Here is an 18,834-nt window from a genome sequence, read left to right on the forward strand (position 1 = left end):
CCCTTGAAAACAACCCTTCTGCTTTCTGTCTCCATGAATCTGACTACTCTAGGTGTCTCGTGTGAGTGGAATCATACAGTATCTGTCTTTCTGTGACAGGCTTATTTCACTTAGTATAATGTTTTCAAGGTTCGTCCATGTTGTACCATGTTTCAGGATTTCCTTCTTTTTGAAGGCTGACTGATATTCCATTGTATGCCCTAGCCTTATAAATAGCGGTTTGATCGAAAACAAAACAATAAAACATCGTTCCAAATATTACCTCCTCTGTGACTGAAACAATTTCATTTCCCTTTCTTGCTCTGAAGGACATAAAATCTTCTCTGGAAATTTCTTTTGGGGAAACAAATTTCCCACTTTCATCTCTAGCAAAGACATTTTGGGAGACTTAGTTGGCTCAACTATTTACTTTACACTTGTCAGATTAGAAAGATGCTTTTTCATTTGTGTCAAGAACTTCTTAGGTATCTCTGTTTTTTAAAAAAAATATTTTCATTTTTGGGGGCACCTAGGTGGTTCAGTCGGTTAAGCGTCCAACTTTGGCTCAGGTCATAATCTTGCAGTTCATGAGTTTGGGCCCTGCACCAGGCTCTGTGCTGACAGCTTGGAGCCTGGAGCCTGCTTCTGATTCTGGGTCTCCCTCTCTATCTCTGCCCCTCCCCTTCTTGTACTCTGTCTCTCTTTCTTTCTCTCTCTCTCTCAAAAATAAATAAAACATTCAAAAAATCTTTTTTTCATATTTTCATTTTCAAATAGTAGATTGATTGGTGTTTTAACAGTAAGCTGACTGTTCACAGCTATCACAGGCCTACTTTTTCTACAAAACGTCACCACGCCAGCCTCAGAGCACTGAGAACACATTCACTGTGATTCTTCACATTAGGATAGATTCTCCGAAATGCATCCCCGAGTCTCTGTGTTGGGCCTGTTTTGCTTCTTGTAATCAGGATCTGAACTTAATGTTGTTCTTGGCATGTCATTGGCACTCTGTACCCACGTAGAATGCATATATGTAGACTTAAGGACGTAACAGAGCTTGGGTTTTGTCCATGTATATCCAAACCAGTTCACGATCACCGATTTCTCCCCGTGGTGACCATGGAGTAGAGAGAGGTAGGTGGTCTAAATACTTCTCGAACCTCTCTTTTACACTTTCACCCTCACTGCCTCAGTTGGATCACTCCATCATCCTCCTCTTCACCTCCTTGACTTGTGCATGTCTTTCCTTTCTTCTTCATTCCTTCCAATGCCACTGGATCATTGGTCTTAAAGTCAGTAATTTGACCACACCACACCTCTGCTTGCTGCTGGTTGCCTTTAAGATAATGCGCAAACTTACCATGGGCCCCAACTTACCTTGCTGGCCTCCTGACCCAGGAAGCTCTCCCTTCCTCCACCCGTGACTGCACCGCCCCCTTCCCCACAAACATTCTCGCCTACGCTCCTGCTTTTCTTCAGGTAGAATACCCTTTCCATCATTCTCTACCCAGCAAGTTTCTGCTCACTCTTCAGAAGCTGCCTCATGCTTCATCGTTGCTGTCTTATTTTCCAATGTGGAACTATTAATAGCTCCTGTTTTCTCTTCTCTACACCTTTGTTGTAGTGTTTATCTCTTTGTACTATGATGCTCTGTTAACGAGTCTGAGACGGACTGTTAAATTTTGAACTTGGTAAAGATCCAGGACTCTGCCCATCCCATCTTTGTTAACCTAGCCTGTGGCATAGATCATGGCTCATGGTAGTTCTGGAAAAGAGTGCTGAAGGAAGGAAGGAAGGAAGGAAGGAAGGGAGGGGGCAGGCCAACATTCTATATTTCTGAGGTATAAAGGAAAACTACTAAGTGTGGTTTTGCCCTCAAGTATGCCATAAAACTGCCGTGATCCATCGTGGGCTGCGTGTCAGTAGAAACATTACTGAAACCTTGATTTAGCCAGTTGGACTTCCCTTGAACCTTAAAAGTGAGATGGGATTCAAATACACTGGGGGAGGAGGTGCTATCCCTGGCAAGGGAAATAGCCTAGACTATGTTATGATTAAATAAATCAAAATATTTTAAATCCGGAGAGCATCTTTGTATGTTAATTGAATTCATACAGCTACTTTATAGAAAAATTAGGACTCGGTCCACAAAAGTACAGCAAGTGTCATGTGAAAGCCCTGGATGAACGACACTCAGACCAGGCCCATGGTATGTACTCCTGCCATAACATCCTTCTGTCTCCTTTAACCATACTCTTTAAATTCTCCAGATGCATCTAAAAAGGGAGCATTGTTAAGCAAAAGATAAAAGTAATCCTCTAGTAGAAAGAAGGGTTATGTTTTCCTTTTATCTGTCATAGCGGTGGAAAATAGTCTTTTAGGGCATAATGGCGAATTGTATTTTGTCAAAGTGGTATATGAAATGGAAATTTACTTTGGCCTGTTCATCCTCTGTGAAAAAGATGATCTTACAACAAAATAGGATGCAGGCTTCTCTCTTGGGCACAGTGGAGGTAAAATATAAGCAGTATTTTCATATACCGTCAGATGTTTGGAGAGCTGCCTTCTATGATTTTAATGTTGTCTGAATGTACATTCTCCACCTCATTGAGCACTTAAGTAGGTTTTGATTTGTTCTTCAACACTGCATTTCCCCAGCATGAGTGAAGCCCCTACTAAACATTCAATAAGTTATTTTGTTTTGACAAAGAGAAAATCCTACCTGTGAATGTGTTCTATGGATCTTGCCAGTCTTTTTAGGGCATGGTCTCTAGAGCTATTGAAAATGCAAACAAATGACCCAAATGAGCAAATCTTGGCAGAAGATAAAGTGCGTGATAAATGGTAGAATTGGCTCCAATTCTCGGATACATCTTTTGACTGATACACACAAATGCACACATGTGTCTCAGGAAGAGAGAGAAATATACTAATGTAAAGCAGACTCCATATATACATGTTCAGTAGAATGATAGATACTAAAGTTTTTATTGTACAGATTGAAAGAGTAAAGCCTGGAAGGCCTAATGGAGGCATCAAAGATGGGCATCCGTGTTTTATATTCAGAAAAAGGTTGCTAATAGTCTTAAGAGTACAGGGAAAGGTACCAGCCACTGAGAGATATAGCAGGTTGCAGCAATTGGAAGTAAATGTCTTCAGGGCTTTGGGACTTTCTGTGAATGGCCATTAAGAAGCAGTATATATTCAGAGTGTTTTAAGGGAGATAGTAAGGGGTGATAGTGGAGGTTGACTAAAAGTTGAGTCTCATGGGAGATCAGAGGCAGTAGCCTGAATTGGGGAATAGGATCCTTGTCTAGAAAACTAGTGAAATGGTCTCTGTGATAGTAACAGGGCTCTAGGCTGGGGTCAGAGAAGAAGGGGCAAATCTGAAAACAGAGCTTTGGTGGTGGATTTGACAGGAGAACATGCAGTAAGAGTGTAATCAAGGGTGGATTCCAAGTCGTGAGTCTAGGAAACAAAGAGGATGAGCCAGGAGACTTCAGGAAGTAGAGGCAGTGATGTTCATCCAGCTCTTCCATACACTACTCATTCTTGTGATGTGTTCATAAGTAGCACAAGAAGTACTGGTTGAGCTTAGAAGACACTTAGATAATGCTAAGGTTAAACGGTAACTACAGGACTTCTCAGAGCTTTTAATTTGCTATTATGCAAGGATTAGATCGAGTGTTCTATGTTTTCCATATTTACCAGATTGTGGGATTCGGTGTTTTGGCACTTGCTAGTTGGTACGACATCTTGGGAGCATACTTTGGAAAATGATTTCAGCACAAGAGAATGGGGTGTGTGTGTGTGTGTGTGTGTGTGTGTGTGCGTGCGCACGTGCACGCACGTGGGTGCGCATGTATGTACACATACCTGGATGATAATAAATCCTCCACATGAGGGTTTTTTGATCATAATAGGTAGGAACTTGAGAGAACGCGAGGGAACAGGCTAGGATGAAGAGTTGGAAGTCACAGGCAGAGAGCTGTCTACCAGGAACATGGCTGAGATTGGATTCTTCTTTATGGTGACCAGTAATTAATAGGAGGTTGGGGGTGTGCGCCTGGGAACAAGAGAGTAAGCCAGGGGTGACAGAGGTCTAGGAAGTAATCCTGGAAAATATGCTGTCACCAGAGATTATGCTGCAAAGAGCTGATACAGGACAGTGACAAACAGTGGGCCCTCCTAGTCTCGTTTGTCAAGAAGGAACTCTCCACTCATTCACCAGTTGTCTTGGGAGGTTGTTAATGCTAGGGTAACACATGCATCCGTGGCATCCTCAAACTCCCTGCTCTGTTCAACACTTACTAACCCTTTACTTTGTAGAGAGAATAATTTACATCTAGGTCCTGCTCTCAAGGAGGCCACTATTTCTGAAGAGAAAAGGAGAGAAAAGCAGTTAAACTTTCTAAGCGTAATACAGCTAACAAATGCTTCTAAAGGAGCTATGGATCTGACCGGGTCTTTGACTATGATTGGGCAAAGAGGTTTAACGTAATTTGAACTTTTGCTAACTTTTCAAGACAACTGGGGAAATAAACATTATATGGGTAACCGTAAGTCTGAAGCTCAATTTTAAAATCAGGAGATTACTTAAGAAGTTTTTTTCTTATAGCGGTGTTTAAAAATAGACTGAAGCATGCCTCTCGGAGGTGTCAGAAATGACACAGTGGTATCTGAGGTGTTTTAAAGATGACCTCTGACCCTAGAATGGAGCTACAAATATATTTTTTCTTTTACTGGACCATGTATTTTATCTTTAGAATTTTGAGTTGTATTTTATTCCGGCGTATGTCCTGTTGGTATCAAATAGTTTAAGCTGAGCCAGCCAAAGGCAGACGAATTGACAGTTGCTAATGTAAATTTCCCAGCGAGTAGAAAAGGCTCCCATTAGAAGCTCACAGGCCCCCATTGTGAAGACGCTCCTTTGTGCTTGTTCTCTTCTGGCTCTGACATGAGCTGGCTCACAGGGCTTAGGCTCGCTCCTACCGTTCTCTGCTGAGCACCAAGCAGACTTTTCCTAATACCATCGATTAGAGGTGTTCATGAAAGGAATGTGTAAAAATAAATATTAAAAGTTGACAGTGAGTTTTAATAGTTTGTGTATCTTTCTGAGTTACGATGGTAAATGAAAGCTAAAAGGTTGTGGATAGGGTTATATATAGATCCTGTTTCTCTTTTCTCCTGTCACTATCTCCCATAGCCTTTACCTCTCCATATCTTGTATATGACTCACATTTGGGAGAACCATGCCAAATGGTTGGACACTCATCAACACACTACTCTGGAGAACCCAATGAATTGCTGTTTCAGTGTTGGTGATAATGTGAAACATCCTCCTGCCTTTTCGTCTGCTTCCCTGCCTCACGTTGAGCAGGCACTTAATAAATCTGTGCTGAGCATAAAGGGAAGGAGTAGCGTTAAACACGAAGGTAGTAAAAGGAATGCCTTGAAAGAACCATCTTTTATCTTGTATTTTACCAGCTGTTTGAAAAGTCATCTCTTGTGTTTGGCTTTATGTGAACACTTGAGTAATGTCTACATATAGCTTCTCAGAAAATCACCCTCTTCTGGAATAGGTATCCGAAAGCCTGGTCTACCAACAGAGAGACTTCACTGATTGAATATAGGGCGCTCTCTCTCTCTCTTTCCTCCCTACCCACTGAACCTGATTGCCTCTGTGATTAAGAGTTATGCGTAGTATTCTGAGAGGAGACTTTCAGAGATGGGACTTAAACTTCCTTCTCCTTAGCATTGTCCTATAATTAGAAAATTTTATACATTCAAAGGAGTTTGCATCTGAATTAGAATAAAGTCACAGGAGTGACTTGGTTTGAGCAGGACCCTGGTCTCACGCTCCAGCGGTCACAAAGAGAAACAGATCTATTAGTCATTAGGGAACTGGATTCTACTGGGCTCACATCCAGGGATTGTCTTTCCTACAAGCGTTAGTTTCTTCATTTTGGCACAGAAGAGGGGAAAAAAATTACTTGCTCCAGTAACTGAAATCATATGGGGGTTATCTTTCTTGATGCTGTATTACCAGATCTTGTAGAGCTAGGAATATATATGATCGCTCCTACTTACTACACACAAAATCGCCCAGAAACTTTATGTAGGGTTCTGTCGAGAAAGCTAGTAGGAGAAAGGCTTCTGGTCTTAAATATTCGAAGGAACGCTTTTTTTAATTGTTTATTTTTAAAAGTCATTTTTTAAAATGGACATTAGGATGTGGTAGGAGAGACAAAAGTTGATGGCAGCCTGGTGATTACTGTTTGTTGAAGTAGATCAATAGCAATAGTAGCTCATTGTCAGTGGCAACCAATAGTTGTCGATTTGTAGAGCTTTCACCTTTATGCAGCCGTCCATATGTACATGTCTTCCGAGACCAAACAGTGGCTTCCAAGCTGGGGGGCAAGCAGAGCAGAGTAGCACAGATGTGGCCACTAAGAGGTCTTTAGACCACAGCACGGAGAAGAGGAAGCGCTCAGCTGTTCCTTCACAAGGCAGATGGTAAAATGGGCCTGTTTGCACATCTCTTAGGAGTGAAAGAGCCGGGTCCTGAGCTGAGTCCACACAGCCCCCAAGTGCATGGCCGGTGCTTGTCCTGGATAAGCCATCTTCTTAGGGCACCCAGAGGGCAAGATCTTGGAACCCTGCCGAGGAAGCAAGGAATGGAGATGCTGAATCCTCTTCCACAGCTGCTATAAGCCTAACGTCCTTCGTCACTGCCTTAAAGTGGATGAGAGATGTCTGGATGTGATTTCCTGATTTTTCTGTCTCCTTAGGCCTGGCCTTCAATTATATCTGACCTATGTGTGTACTGGAGCTAGGCATTGCCCTTTAAAGTTTTTTTTAAATGTTTATTTATTTTGAAGGGGAGGGAGGAAGAGAGAGAGAGAGACAGAGAGACAGAGAGAGAGAATCTCAAGCAGGCTCCACATTCAGCGTGGAGCCCAACTCAGGGCTCGATCTCAGGACCGTGAGATCATGACCTGAGCCAAAATCTAGAGTTGGACACTTAACTGACTCAGCCACCCAGGCGCCCCTAGGCATTGCCCTTTGCAAGTTCGGGTTCTGTTCACTTTTAGCCCACTGGACCAAAGATGTTTTCAGAGGTGTAGGGGAAGCTGAAAGCCGGGTGGGAAAGCAGTAATTCATTACTCCTTGTCTTTGTTGTTGGATTTAGAGGAAGGGCGGAGGACAGAGGTTCTCAAAGGGGGCATTTAGAAAAGCGTAGGGCATTAGGGGTGGATGCATTGACGGAGGAGCACTGCAGGCTATTAGTGGGCAGGAGCAAAGGTCACCTAATGTCCTTTAGTGTGAGACAGTCTCCTACAATGAAGCGATGTCCCACCTAACATGCCCATAGAGGGAAACACTGTGGAGGAGCAGCAGGACGTGGCTCTCCCTGGAGGTCACTACAATCATGCAGATCTGCCCACTTGACCTTCATGGTAGTATGAGGCTAGGTATGGTCTTCCGTTGTTGGTACAAAACCATCTTTCCGTCCATTCGTCCATCTGTCCCATCCATCCTTCTAGGGCTTCTTTGGTGAAGAATCTCATGGCCACCTATGTCCCCATTCTTTCCCCTCAGTGACATTGTCACCCTGTTGGCTCTCCTAAACTCTCATTCCTCTCTGCACTGACTGATTTAGTAGGAATGACCAATTGTTATGCCAGCTGAGAATAGAGAAGGTAGAAGGCAACAAAGCCTTCTGGAAAGAGAGAGAGAAGAGGAAGAAGAGTGAAAAAGACAGCTTATGATTTATATAGATATGAGAATAGGCACCTGAGTTGTTAATCCTTGAAAGGTATTTGGCTAGTGCTAATGGAATCCCTCCTACCTCTGGGTCAGTGCTTCTCAATCTCGAGTGTGCATCAGCGTCCCCTGGAGGGTGTGTTCAGACAGAGACTGCCAGGAACCATCCCCAGAGTTTCTGATTGAGAAAGCCTGGGGTGGGGCCCGGGAATTTGCTTTACTAACAAGTTCCCGGTGATACCCATGCCACTCGCCTGGGAACCATACTTCTCTAGCTCTTAGAGAAGAGAGCAACTCCTGAATACTTCCCATCTCTGGGACGCCTGGGAGACCAAGCTGAGAGGGGAGGATCTTGACTTACTCTTGACCTTCAATCATGGCCCAAGAGGAAGGAAGGAGGAGCTAATAAGCCCAGCACCCCTGGAAGGTGAGTGCATTTTCAGCCACACCATCACCCCTGTTGCTGGGATCCATGCAAAGGCCAGCGTGCTGTATTTTCTGAAATAGCAAGAAAACAGAACAGAGTAAGCTGTTCTTTACGTGTTTTTCTGTATAGAAGTAAGTGTATTTAACCGGTGGATCTTCTTGATGTCTGTTAGCTTGCACTGTCCTGTGAACCAGGGCATCAGGGACCACGGGCAGTGCTTCCTTTTGTTACTAAATAAGGGGGAGTTGTCCGAGCATACAACCTATGAAGGTCTCTAAAGGAAGGCACCTGGTTTAACGCCCAAACCACTGGAAGCTTCATTTTTTTTTCCCAGAAAGGAACCCAAGTCAGGATTGAGCATAGCGTTTCCTTCTGCATATTCCTGATTTCTTCTCTCCACTGTCAGTGAAAACTGACGTGCCAGTGGTTTTTCTTTTCTTCTTCCTAATGAGTTAATGGCAGTGATACTTTAGTCTGGTCCGAAAGGGAAAAACAGAGATTGATGGCGATGCTGTTGGAAGTGTGAATAGGAATGTGAATGACACTTTGACAGTGCCTACTTTTCCTGTCAGTTCCTGGTTTTTGAAGATAATTCTAAGAACGGTTTCTCATCAAATTTGACCTTATGGCCGAATAACAACACACTTTTTTCCTCCTTGATGTTTCCTTGGAATCACAAAATATTATTTAGTTGGAGTACTTAGCAGCAGTGGAGGGGTGGCATAATATTTTGGATTTCATTTTTTATCCAATTTAGAAAGCCCTGTGGCACTAAATAAAAATGTCACTGTGTGAAATGTAAAAGCTTTCTGTCACAAATGTTTTTAAAAATTCATAAAGGGCTGAGGATTTGATTTATCTTTTCCTCTTTCTGTGATTTATTCATATTTAATGTTAGTTTCAACATTTGAAGCATCAAGGACTTTTTCAAATTAAAAACTGTGGTGAATCAGTCTTATTTGAAGAAACATTCCGCCATGCCAATTCATTCCTGTTCACGTGTTCAAGGTGCAGCCATGTTTGGCTTTCCCAGTGGCTGGAATTCTCGCTAGGGAAACCCTTTGTTGTTGGGGAGGTTGAATTGCCCCAGCTACTTGATGTTGACAGCCATTTCCCAGGTATCAATAGACCATTTCCTCAGGCATTAATCATTATCACACAAATGTGGTGGCAAAGGAGAAGAGTGGGAAGGGACCTTGCCTCCAAGCAGCATTTTGTTTACTGTCTGTTTTTTCATTTTTGGTGCCTTTGAGCCTCTGAGTCACTTGTGTTTTCAGAAACATCTTTAGTCAGTGACAGTATCAGTCTTTTCTGTGGATGGTTTATTAATAATGAATGATAATAGAATTAGCCTGGAACGAAGGGAAGAAAATGAACTCCACACAAACTCATCATTTTTTTTTTTTTACTAGTAAATAGACACCCAGGGTCTGTGGCACAGGCCTTTCTTAAAGCCCTGGAAGGTTAAAAGGCTGGAAGGAAGAGCGCTGCGGGCTCCCCTCGTTCCACTTTTAGGGCAGATAGACCTGTGCTAGAGGACGTGGGCGTGTTTGCTCCCACCCCACGAGGCACGGTGCATTTTCCATGGCTGGGGCATGCGATAAGGCACACCTGCCCTGGACATTCTTGCTTCTGCCTGTCCTTCCACCTGCCCATCCACTTGTCCTTCTGGCCCTCCCTCCCTTTATCCTTCCCGTCTTTCTGTCTTTTTATCCTTTTCTTCTTACTATCATTCTTCCACTCTGCACACACTCTTGAGTGCCTCCTCTGGGCCAGGTGCTGTGCCTCCACGGATATAGTCAGCTTCTCATCAAGTGAGGGGAAAGGTACCTGTCTACTTTGCTGAAAATCATCAGCCTTTTAGTAAGAGCATCAAGGAAGAATGGGAATAAAAGGTTTGGAGCGCCTACAAGGATGAAACCCTTTCTCCCTGGTTCTCTCAGGTGCTTGTTATGCTTGTTATCGAGGCTCTGACCTGTCAAAGAATGGCAGCCCCTGCTCGGAGCAGCCACGCCTCGAGGGTGTGGTTTTTAGAAACAGTTGTGAACATTTTGTCATCATGAACTTGATTTTCTTTCTTTGCTTAATGGAGGGAATCATCTAGTTAAGTAAAATGATCTCTTTCCTCCTCAGACAATTGGAAAGAAGTTACCTCCAACGACGGCAACTCCAGACTCGTCAAAACCAGAAATGGACAGCAGGACAAAGAGTGAGTTTCCTTATTTATCCATATTTTACATTTGGAAGCAGTTAGGGGTTTTTCAGTCATGGACGTGCTTTTGAAAAATCCTCACATAATCCTAATGGCTGTTTAACTTTTTAAATTAAGTCTTTTAAATTTCAGTATGGTTAACATACAGTGTTATATTAGTTTCAGGTATACAATATCACGACTCAACAATTCTGTACATTACTCAGGGCCCATCATGATAAGTGTACTCTTTAATCCCCTTCACCTTAATGGCGTTTTAAAATACATCAGAAAAAATATACCCAAATGTGTTCCACTGGGTCCTACCAGTGGGTGGGCACAAGTTAGATTTGGCACTCTTGGGGGGTTTTCTTCTTTATGGAATGTGGTTCTTTCCTGCCGCCTGTATCAGAGCTGGGGCTTATCCATATATACCCAATCACTTTGCATCATTCAGGAGGCAGAAAGGCTGTAGAGAATGGCAATTCAAGCAGTTGGGGGATTCATAGGCCTTTAAGTCAGGGAGGCCCTACCTTCTTGCCTCAGCACTCAGCCAGCACTCCCAGCCCTTGCCTGCCTGCCTGCCTGCCTGCCTGCCTGCCAGCCAGCATCCTCAGTGCGTCTCGACTAAAATCTCTCTACACGCAGATGTCTTTCTTCCATTGAGCCACATACGCTCTTCCTCGAATTTTTACCCACGAATTTTAGTCTCTGGGTCTACAATGATATTAGCCCATTTTTCTCCTAACAGCCCTTTAAGTGTTTGAGGATAGTTGTCTCCCTAACGCCTTCCTAAAGGTCCTATTTCCTGTTCTGGATGGTTGCCAGATAAAATACAGGATGCTCAGTACATTTGCATTTCAGATAAACAGTGAATAATTTTTTGGTTATAAGTATGTCCCCCGTACTCTTTGTTGTTTATCTGAAATGCAAATATACCTGGGCGTCCTGAATTTGTAGTTGTTAATCTGGCAAGCCTCCAATCCCTTTAGCTATCCTTTCAGTAACTAGGGCATTCTGGACAGGCTCTGGTCAGAAACAATTACTTCAGTTCCTTCTAGGGATTTTATTATTTTTTTTCCAGCTTCAGATTTTCTTATGAGCATAATGTGGACAGACTGCTAATATAGTTTGGAAAGCCAAAGATTGAGAGAACATAAATCACACATATATAATTATGATTAATATAAGAGCAAGCACAGCTTTATCCTTTTAATTGAGAAATAATATACCATTCAAAAGCAAATGAGGGGTACTGCCTTAGACTTAGGAAAATGAATTTGTGGGATTTGCCAAACCAGAAATGGTGGTTTTGATAAACAAGTTCATGGAAGATACGGATGCAGGTGCTGTAGCTGTGCCTTGGTGTGGAAGGTTCAGATGAGGTCTGGTGCCTTCCATGTGGTAATGCTGTTGTCCGACTCCTGGTCAGAGGCAGAAAGCCCTCTTGTCTAATACTCTAATGCAGGGGTTCTCACACTTGAGTGGACCCCAGAATCACCTGGAGAGCTGGGCCCCACCCCCCAGGTTGCTGGGCCCCGCCTCCACAATTTCTGAGTCATTAGTCCAGTGGGACCTGGAACTTTGCTTTTCTAAGGAATTCCCAGGTGCTGCTGCTGCGCCTGGTTTAGGGCCCACACTTCCAGAACCACTGTTTGGAACTCATCAATATTCCTCAGGACAACCTGGCCCTGCGTTTATTCATGCAGGTTATACACTTTTATGCCAAACCTACCTTTAGGCACTAAAGAATTTTCTTTCTTTCTTTCTTTCTTTCTTTCTTTCTTTCTTTCTTTCTTTCTTTCTTTCTTTTTAAATTTAATTTAGAGACAGAGAACAAGCAGGGGAGAGAGGGGCAGAGGGAGAGAGAGAGAGTCTTAAGCAGGCTCCAAACTCATTGCAGAGCTCAATGGCAGGGCTCGATCCCACAGCCCTTGGATCATGACCTGAGCCAAACTCAAGTTGGATGCTCAGCCAGCTGAGACACCCAGGTGCCTCTAGGCACTGAAGAATTTTCAAGAAATGAATATTTAAACCATTCTGCAAACATTTCTCTTGTTGGGCAGTAGCCTGTTCTTCCTTCATTCAACTGCTTATTCTGTAGTTACGGCAATTGACAGGTTTCTAAATGATCCCTGTTATTAGCAATGTTGCTTGGACGACCAGAATGGGGAATAGGCAGGAGAAGAAAAAGGGGAAGACACATCAAGCCTCAAAGGTGATGGGAATGTGGTCCCCAGGGTAGGCTGTCCTCGTGACATGAGACAACCAGTGGTCTTGACCAACCTGATTTGTGTCTGCACAAGTAGTAATCTGGGGAACAGAGGTTTTGTTTTAAGGGAAAGACTTTCAATAGAAGTAAAGTCAGAATTCCCTGTAGATGGTGCACCTCTGTCCATAATAAAAAGGACCTTGGTCCTCCTTGGGTGACTTTGTGGGTTGCTCTTGGGAGGATTCTGAGCAGCAGGGACCCGAGGGTCACTTGTAAGGATGTGGCACATTGGACAGTCTGCAGGGCGTGCTGCAGTGACTAATCCTCAGGTCTTCAGAACTAGCCCTCGGATAAGATCCTGTTCCTGATGCTTTCTTTTCACCCTCTGCCATGTCTGCAGGCAGGAGATTCCAGTCTTTTTGGAAAGATTAGCTGGGCAGGGGTGGGGAGGGTAGCTGTGTTTTAGAGCTGGCTAATAGAAATATTATGTGAGTCACATATGTGATTTTACAATTTCTAGCAGCCACATTTTTAAAAAAGAAAGAAGAAACAAGTGAGCTTACTAAATTAAATATGTAAATGTATTTTATTTCACTCAGTGTATCCCCAATAGTATCTCTTTAACATGTAACCTGTATAAAATTATCAAAAGAGATATTTTTATTCTTTATCTATATGAGTCTTCACAGTCCAGTGTGTCTTTTACGTGCACGGCACAGCTCAACTTGGAGCAGCCACAAACCAAGTGCTCAATAGCTATGTGTGCCTAGTGGCCACAGTATTGGACATGGCCGTTTGAGAGGAATTCTCGGATCTAAGATGGGCTTTCTGGGCCTGGGTATTAACACAGATCCGAATACTCAGCTCCTTCAAGCATGTGGGAGGATCTAGGCTCTAGCCCAAACCTTGTTCCGTCCTATAAGTATCTATTAATTATGTCCATCCACCTGGCTCTCTGGAAGCATCACGGTGGGGGGATGGTTTTTTTTTTTTAATTAACATTTATTCATTATTGAAAGATAGAGACAGAGCATGAGCAGGGGAGGGACAGAGAGAGGGGGAGACACAGAATCCAAAGCAGGCTCCAGGCTCTGAGCTGTCAGCACAGAGCCCGACGTGGTGCTCGAACTCACAAACCGTGAGATCATGACCTGAGCCGAAGTCAGACACCCAACTGAGCCACCCAGGCACCCCAGGATGGGTTGTTAACAAAGAGTGTTGTTAACAGAGGCTGGGTGGTGTGTTTTCGCCCAAAGTCGGAGGTGTGCATTCTAGGACCAGCTTGTTATTCGCTAGCCGTGTGACCTTGGATGAATAATTTTATTTCTCTGCCTTGCTCTTCATTGTCTGCATTGTCTGTGAAGTCCGAGGGTTGCTCTAGAGACAACCGCTGTGGTCTCTCCCAGCATCTTCATCCTCTGATTCGGTTCCAAAAGCTCAACGATTCAGAGTAAAACATTTCTGCATTCAAAGAACTGAGCAGCCAGAGGGGAGAGACAAAAAGAAGATGGGGACAGTTTAGTGGGAACGTGAGAGGTCATCGGGTATAGGTGTAAGTATACCTGTAAGTGTGCAGGAGGTCAGAAGGAGAATTCTCAGTGTCAGTGAAGGCTTGAAGGATGTTTATTGACAGATGTTTTTCATGGGCCAAAGAAAGAATTTCTGCAGCTAATTTCCCCTACCTGCTTTCTGGCTTTCACTGTAAAGGGCACGTTCTCCCAGGATCTCCACGAGGCACCTAAGTCCACCAAAAAGCCCCTTGCATCGCTTTCAGATTGTGATGTGACTCCTGTGTTCCCTGAGCTTGAGAGTGGGGCGGCCCTCCTTTCTGGTCAGTGGACAGATCTATAACAAAAACCGCCCAGCAGTAGAGAGGAGAGAAGCCCCTTCCTCACATCTCTGTCCTCGGCAGGCTAACATACAAGCTCCCGTGAGGATTAAGAGTTATGATGATTCAAAAAATGTTCATGTGGATTGGTATTTTCTGGGGGAAAGTGAAACTCAGCTGATTAGGATTTATTTAAACAACTAACATCACCTCCTCTCCCCCCAGTAAAGCTTTCATGATATTGAAACTCATCTGAAATGCATGCTGGGGAACAGATTGCCAGGACTTTCATAACAAGAGAGACACTGTCTAAATATTCATAAATGAAGTACCCTGAGATTCCTCCAGCTCACCACATCTGGAATTTCCCTCTTTCTTACTACAGTTGATACAGATTTGTAGCCTTGGTGGGACAGAAAAAGTAACCCAGAGAAATGGGCTATTTCGCATCTTTCTGAACAAAGAATTAAAGTCTTAGAGATTCAGAGCACCAGTTGAGCAGGAGGGTTAGGAAAAAGAATGATCCTTGACAAAATTTGGACAAAGGCAGGTGAGGCTTCTGAATAAATGATGACAGTGGGGCAAAAGCTAAACTTGCCCTGCCTAACCTCTCCTCACTCCATCCCTGGACGCTTGTACCACCTTCCTGGTAGCTTTGTTCATTGACTCACTTCCTGGGAGTTGTCCCCTGTGATGGTGACACATGGTGGCTTGTGGCTACCGTGGGTCCCTCGAGGCAGAGCCTGTGTCTTTCTATTCGATAGCCCCATTATATAGCCCAGAAGAGTGTCATAGACTCACTGGGCACGTGACAAGTGGTAGCTGAGCAAATGGAGACTTATAAATGACTTAAAATTTAAACAGGTTCTGTACTGGACAGAGTCTTGTGAAAGTGGCATAGTAGCCATGAGTCCTCTTTCTGAAGTTCACAGTCACCAGCTGGAAAATGACACATTTGATCACCTAAGACCCCTGAACTTACTTTGGGTTTCTAGGGATTAGTAGTGGTTGCCAGTGTTCCGTGGGGCTTGACAGACCCTTCATTCTTTCCAGTCCCTGCTCTAGACCGTTCAGCCCAACAGCACCAAGATAAACCCTTGCCTGACAAAGGTTTATTGGTTCATCGCACTGAGGACACTTGGTAGGAGAACCCGTGCGGCCCCATCACACCAGACAAAAGAAAAGAGAGTGGTTACCAGTTCGGAGGAAGGGGGAATGCAGTGAAATGTAAATGAAGCAGTGTTTTGACAGGTTGCAAGCAACGCAGGGCTGTTAAGGGGTCAGCATCAGGAGTGGACTGCGAGGTGCACCCAGGTCCTATTTCTTTGGGAACCACCGAGTTAAGATAAGTGTGCAGTGCTGTGTTCAGAACTCTTTACGCGAGGCTCTGCACTTGCGTGGGGGATCGCGGCTGCTTTTCTGTGTCACAGTGACTTTCGTTCCTTCGGTCAAGAGTGGAATGTTTCATTCTGACTGATATGATATAGAAAAAGCAAAGTTTCTGGTTGTCTGTGCTTTGAGAGGACAGGCTTTCTCTGGGAGTAAGAAAGCAGTGGTCCTCAGAGAAGGGGCTGTTAGGACCCTTTCCAGCTGCAGCATGTGCTTGGGAGAGATACTATTTCCTGTTGGCTTTGCAGCTGGCTGTGGGACCGCAGCCTGATGGATGGCTAGGCAGCTTCTTACTTTCCATGTCTGAGCTAGTTTTTTGCTTTCTCACCACATGTTTAAGTAGCAGAAAAAGGGGTCGATTCCCTTATGTTGGTTTTTTTCCCGGCCTCACCTGGGAGCTCTTTTATGCTACCTTTCCAGGGAAGGCGTTTTTGCTCACTTGTATCCCCAAAACTCATATTTGGGCGCATCCAGTTTGAAACAAGTTTCCTACTCTGCGCTTTGGTGCCTCGCACACTCGATGTGCCTTAGAGTCCCCAGGCTCGGTGTCTCAGGATTTCCTCAAGTGCTTCCAACACAGACCTTGCTGTCCCGATTCAGAGTGGGGGTCTCCCTGTGAGGGTGCCCGGCCTGCCCATGCTGCTGAACACTCAGATTTGGGTACAGCCCTCTTGGAGGATAAAAGCTAACTCCTTTTGTGTTATCCTTGTGGATCTCCTTTCTCCCAAAGACTCGGAGCTTGTCATCTGAGCAGGAGAAAGTGTCGTTGGAGGGGCCGTGATGTGCGCTGTACTAGGGAACAGAAAGGCTTTGGTCGTCAGGTTATTTTCCTTTTTTTTTTTTTTTTAAATCTTCCTTTTACAGCAAGAGATTAAAAAGTATCATAATTCACAATAGTGAAATAATTTGAAAGTCAAATTCCCAGCAGCATCCAGGACTAGAGGCGGTCATTGTGATCTGGGGTCGCTGTCCCCTTTTTCGTGGAGGCCGGCATTGGGCTGGAGTTCACAACATAGTGACGTACGCCTTAGGTTTTGTCTCCCCCCGTCTGAATTTAAGTGTAGATCAGGGTTTTCCCACCTTGGCACTATGAACGTTTGGACCAGGTCGCCCTTTGTTGTGAGGCCGGTTCTGTGCCCAGTATTGGATGGTTACCATCTCTAGCCTCCATTACCTCCTTACCACCCCTCCTGCTGCAGCGGCCACAAATGTCTCCAGGCAATGCTGTGTCCCCTGGGGAGCAAACCGGCCCTATCTGTGAACGGCTGGTGCAGACTGTAGTAAGCTCTACGAGGGCACTGCTGCCTCTCTGCTGCTAGGTACACAGTGGGCACTTAGTTAACATTTACTGACCAAATGACAAGCGTAGTATTCATTCCGGCCCTCCTCACTAGCCCCAGCTCCTCAGACTGACTCAGGACTGGATGTCCCCTCTACATCTGTGATCTGGCACGCCCAGCTGTGGCACCACCACCACACTGGCCCTCCCTCCAGGTCCCCACCATTGTTTCGCTTTTGGCTAGCATTGAATATTTGCTAATACCCATGGCTGGATCAGCGGATCTCACGGCGCGGTCCCTGGCCCAGCAGCATCGGCATCACCTGGGAACCTGTCAGGGATGCAGATCCCCGGGCCTTGCGCAGCCCTGGAGAATCAGGAACCTCGGGGCTTCTGTTTTCACAAGTCTTGCATCTGGCGCCGATGCCCCCTCGTGTGTGAGAACCACTGATGTAGACTGTTCCTTGAGCTTCCCTATTGATGAGAATCACCAGGGTGCTTGTGGGTTGCTCGTCCAACCTCAGACCTGTTGACGGGGACCCCCAGAGAAGGGAATCTGGGAAGGCATAGAAGGAGCGGGTGCCCCACCTGTCACAGGAATGGTTGGGGAAAACTCTCCCCCACCCCTGCCAACTCCTACTCCTCCGGTCAAAGTCCTCAAACATTGTACAGAGCCCGGTGCCATTTTACCCCTCCAAGAAGGGAGCCTAAATCCTTCCTTTGGGAAATGATTCCCCATTCATGATACTCTGGTGCTTTAACCTGAAGACATCAGTCTTACCTTTCCCTCACTGTTGCCTCGTCAAGAACTCTGTTTACGTGCCTCATTTCCTCTTCTTGGTTATAAGCTCCTTGAGAACCAGGTACCAGTCTCACTTAACTTAGTCTCTTTCCCCCCAGAATGTAACAGAAGTCCATACCCTTATTGCATTTCCAAAATACAAAAAGCTAGAAAACTAAAAGGTTTTATTACTTTGGGGTGATATAAACCTTGTCCTGGACTAATAGGCATTTATGTATAGTCTTTATCCTACTTGGGGTGACAAATCATGCATTTGCTGCAGAATTTTAATGTATTTGATGGTTGGTTACAGCCCCAGACCCCAGCTGAGGATGTTATCTGTTGTGTGGTATGTGTAATAAATTTCTTTTCCAAAAACCTGAAAAATTCCATCCTCGGGGCTTTTGGATAAGTGATTATGAACCAGTAGTGCATCAGATATTTGTCACTTTAATGAAAGAACCTTAGATTTTGATGTTGGTGAAAGTAGACAACCCTGGGCTCGATACTTTTGTTCTGGAATCCCAAAGGACAACAGTTATAAGGGTTACCTGGTACTTTCTACCACTGTTGGAAGTTCTAGAAGGCTTTCTACCAGACTCTGTGACACATGGGGTTTTAATCTACGTGACCTAAAATGGAGTCCAGAGAATCATCCTGGATTTAATGTTATTTCCTTGGTGTGTGTGTGTGTGTGTGTGTGTGTGTGTGTGTGTGTGTGTGTTATGTACTGCTTGCTGATATGTTTATTCTGTTTGTTCTGCTTTGATTTGTTTTTTAAGCTGAGGGCATTTTTTAAGTTGGTTTGTTTTTTATATGAGTAGATTATAAAATCATCTGAAGGGAGTCATGGGCTGTGTGCATGTGAGTTCAATTTCTTAAACAGTCTGTTTTTAATCTTATATAAACTTCTAGAAGTTTAGAGATTGAAATATAATGTGGTTTTTTTTGGTGAGGGAGATGTGAATCATGACTGGACTT

The 18,834-nt window shown here is 44.4% G+C and overlaps 1 protein-coding gene across 10 annotated transcripts in view; it reads left to right on the forward strand.

The window, feature by feature from the left end:
* Positions 1-18,834, forward strand: part of SH3KBP1 (SH3 domain containing kinase binding protein 1) — a 330,169-nt gene that overhangs the window by 219,047 nt on the left and 92,288 nt on the right. For all 10 annotated transcript variants that reach the window (XM_019431615.2, XM_019431614.2, XM_053891776.1 and 7 more), the window contains one exon: positions 10,307-10,382. In XM_019431615.2, coding sequence (XP_019287160.1) covers positions 10,307-10,382 — 76 coding nt within the window. The remainder of the gene's footprint in view (positions 1-10,306; positions 10,383-18,834) is intronic.

Source organism: Panthera pardus, unplaced genomic scaffold (genome assembly GCF_024362965.1).
Source record: "Panthera pardus isolate Hobbes unplaced genomic scaffold, ASM2436296v1 HiC_scaffold_27, whole genome shotgun sequence".
NCBI classification, from domain to species: Eukaryota; Metazoa; Chordata; class Mammalia; order Carnivora; family Felidae; genus Panthera; species Panthera pardus.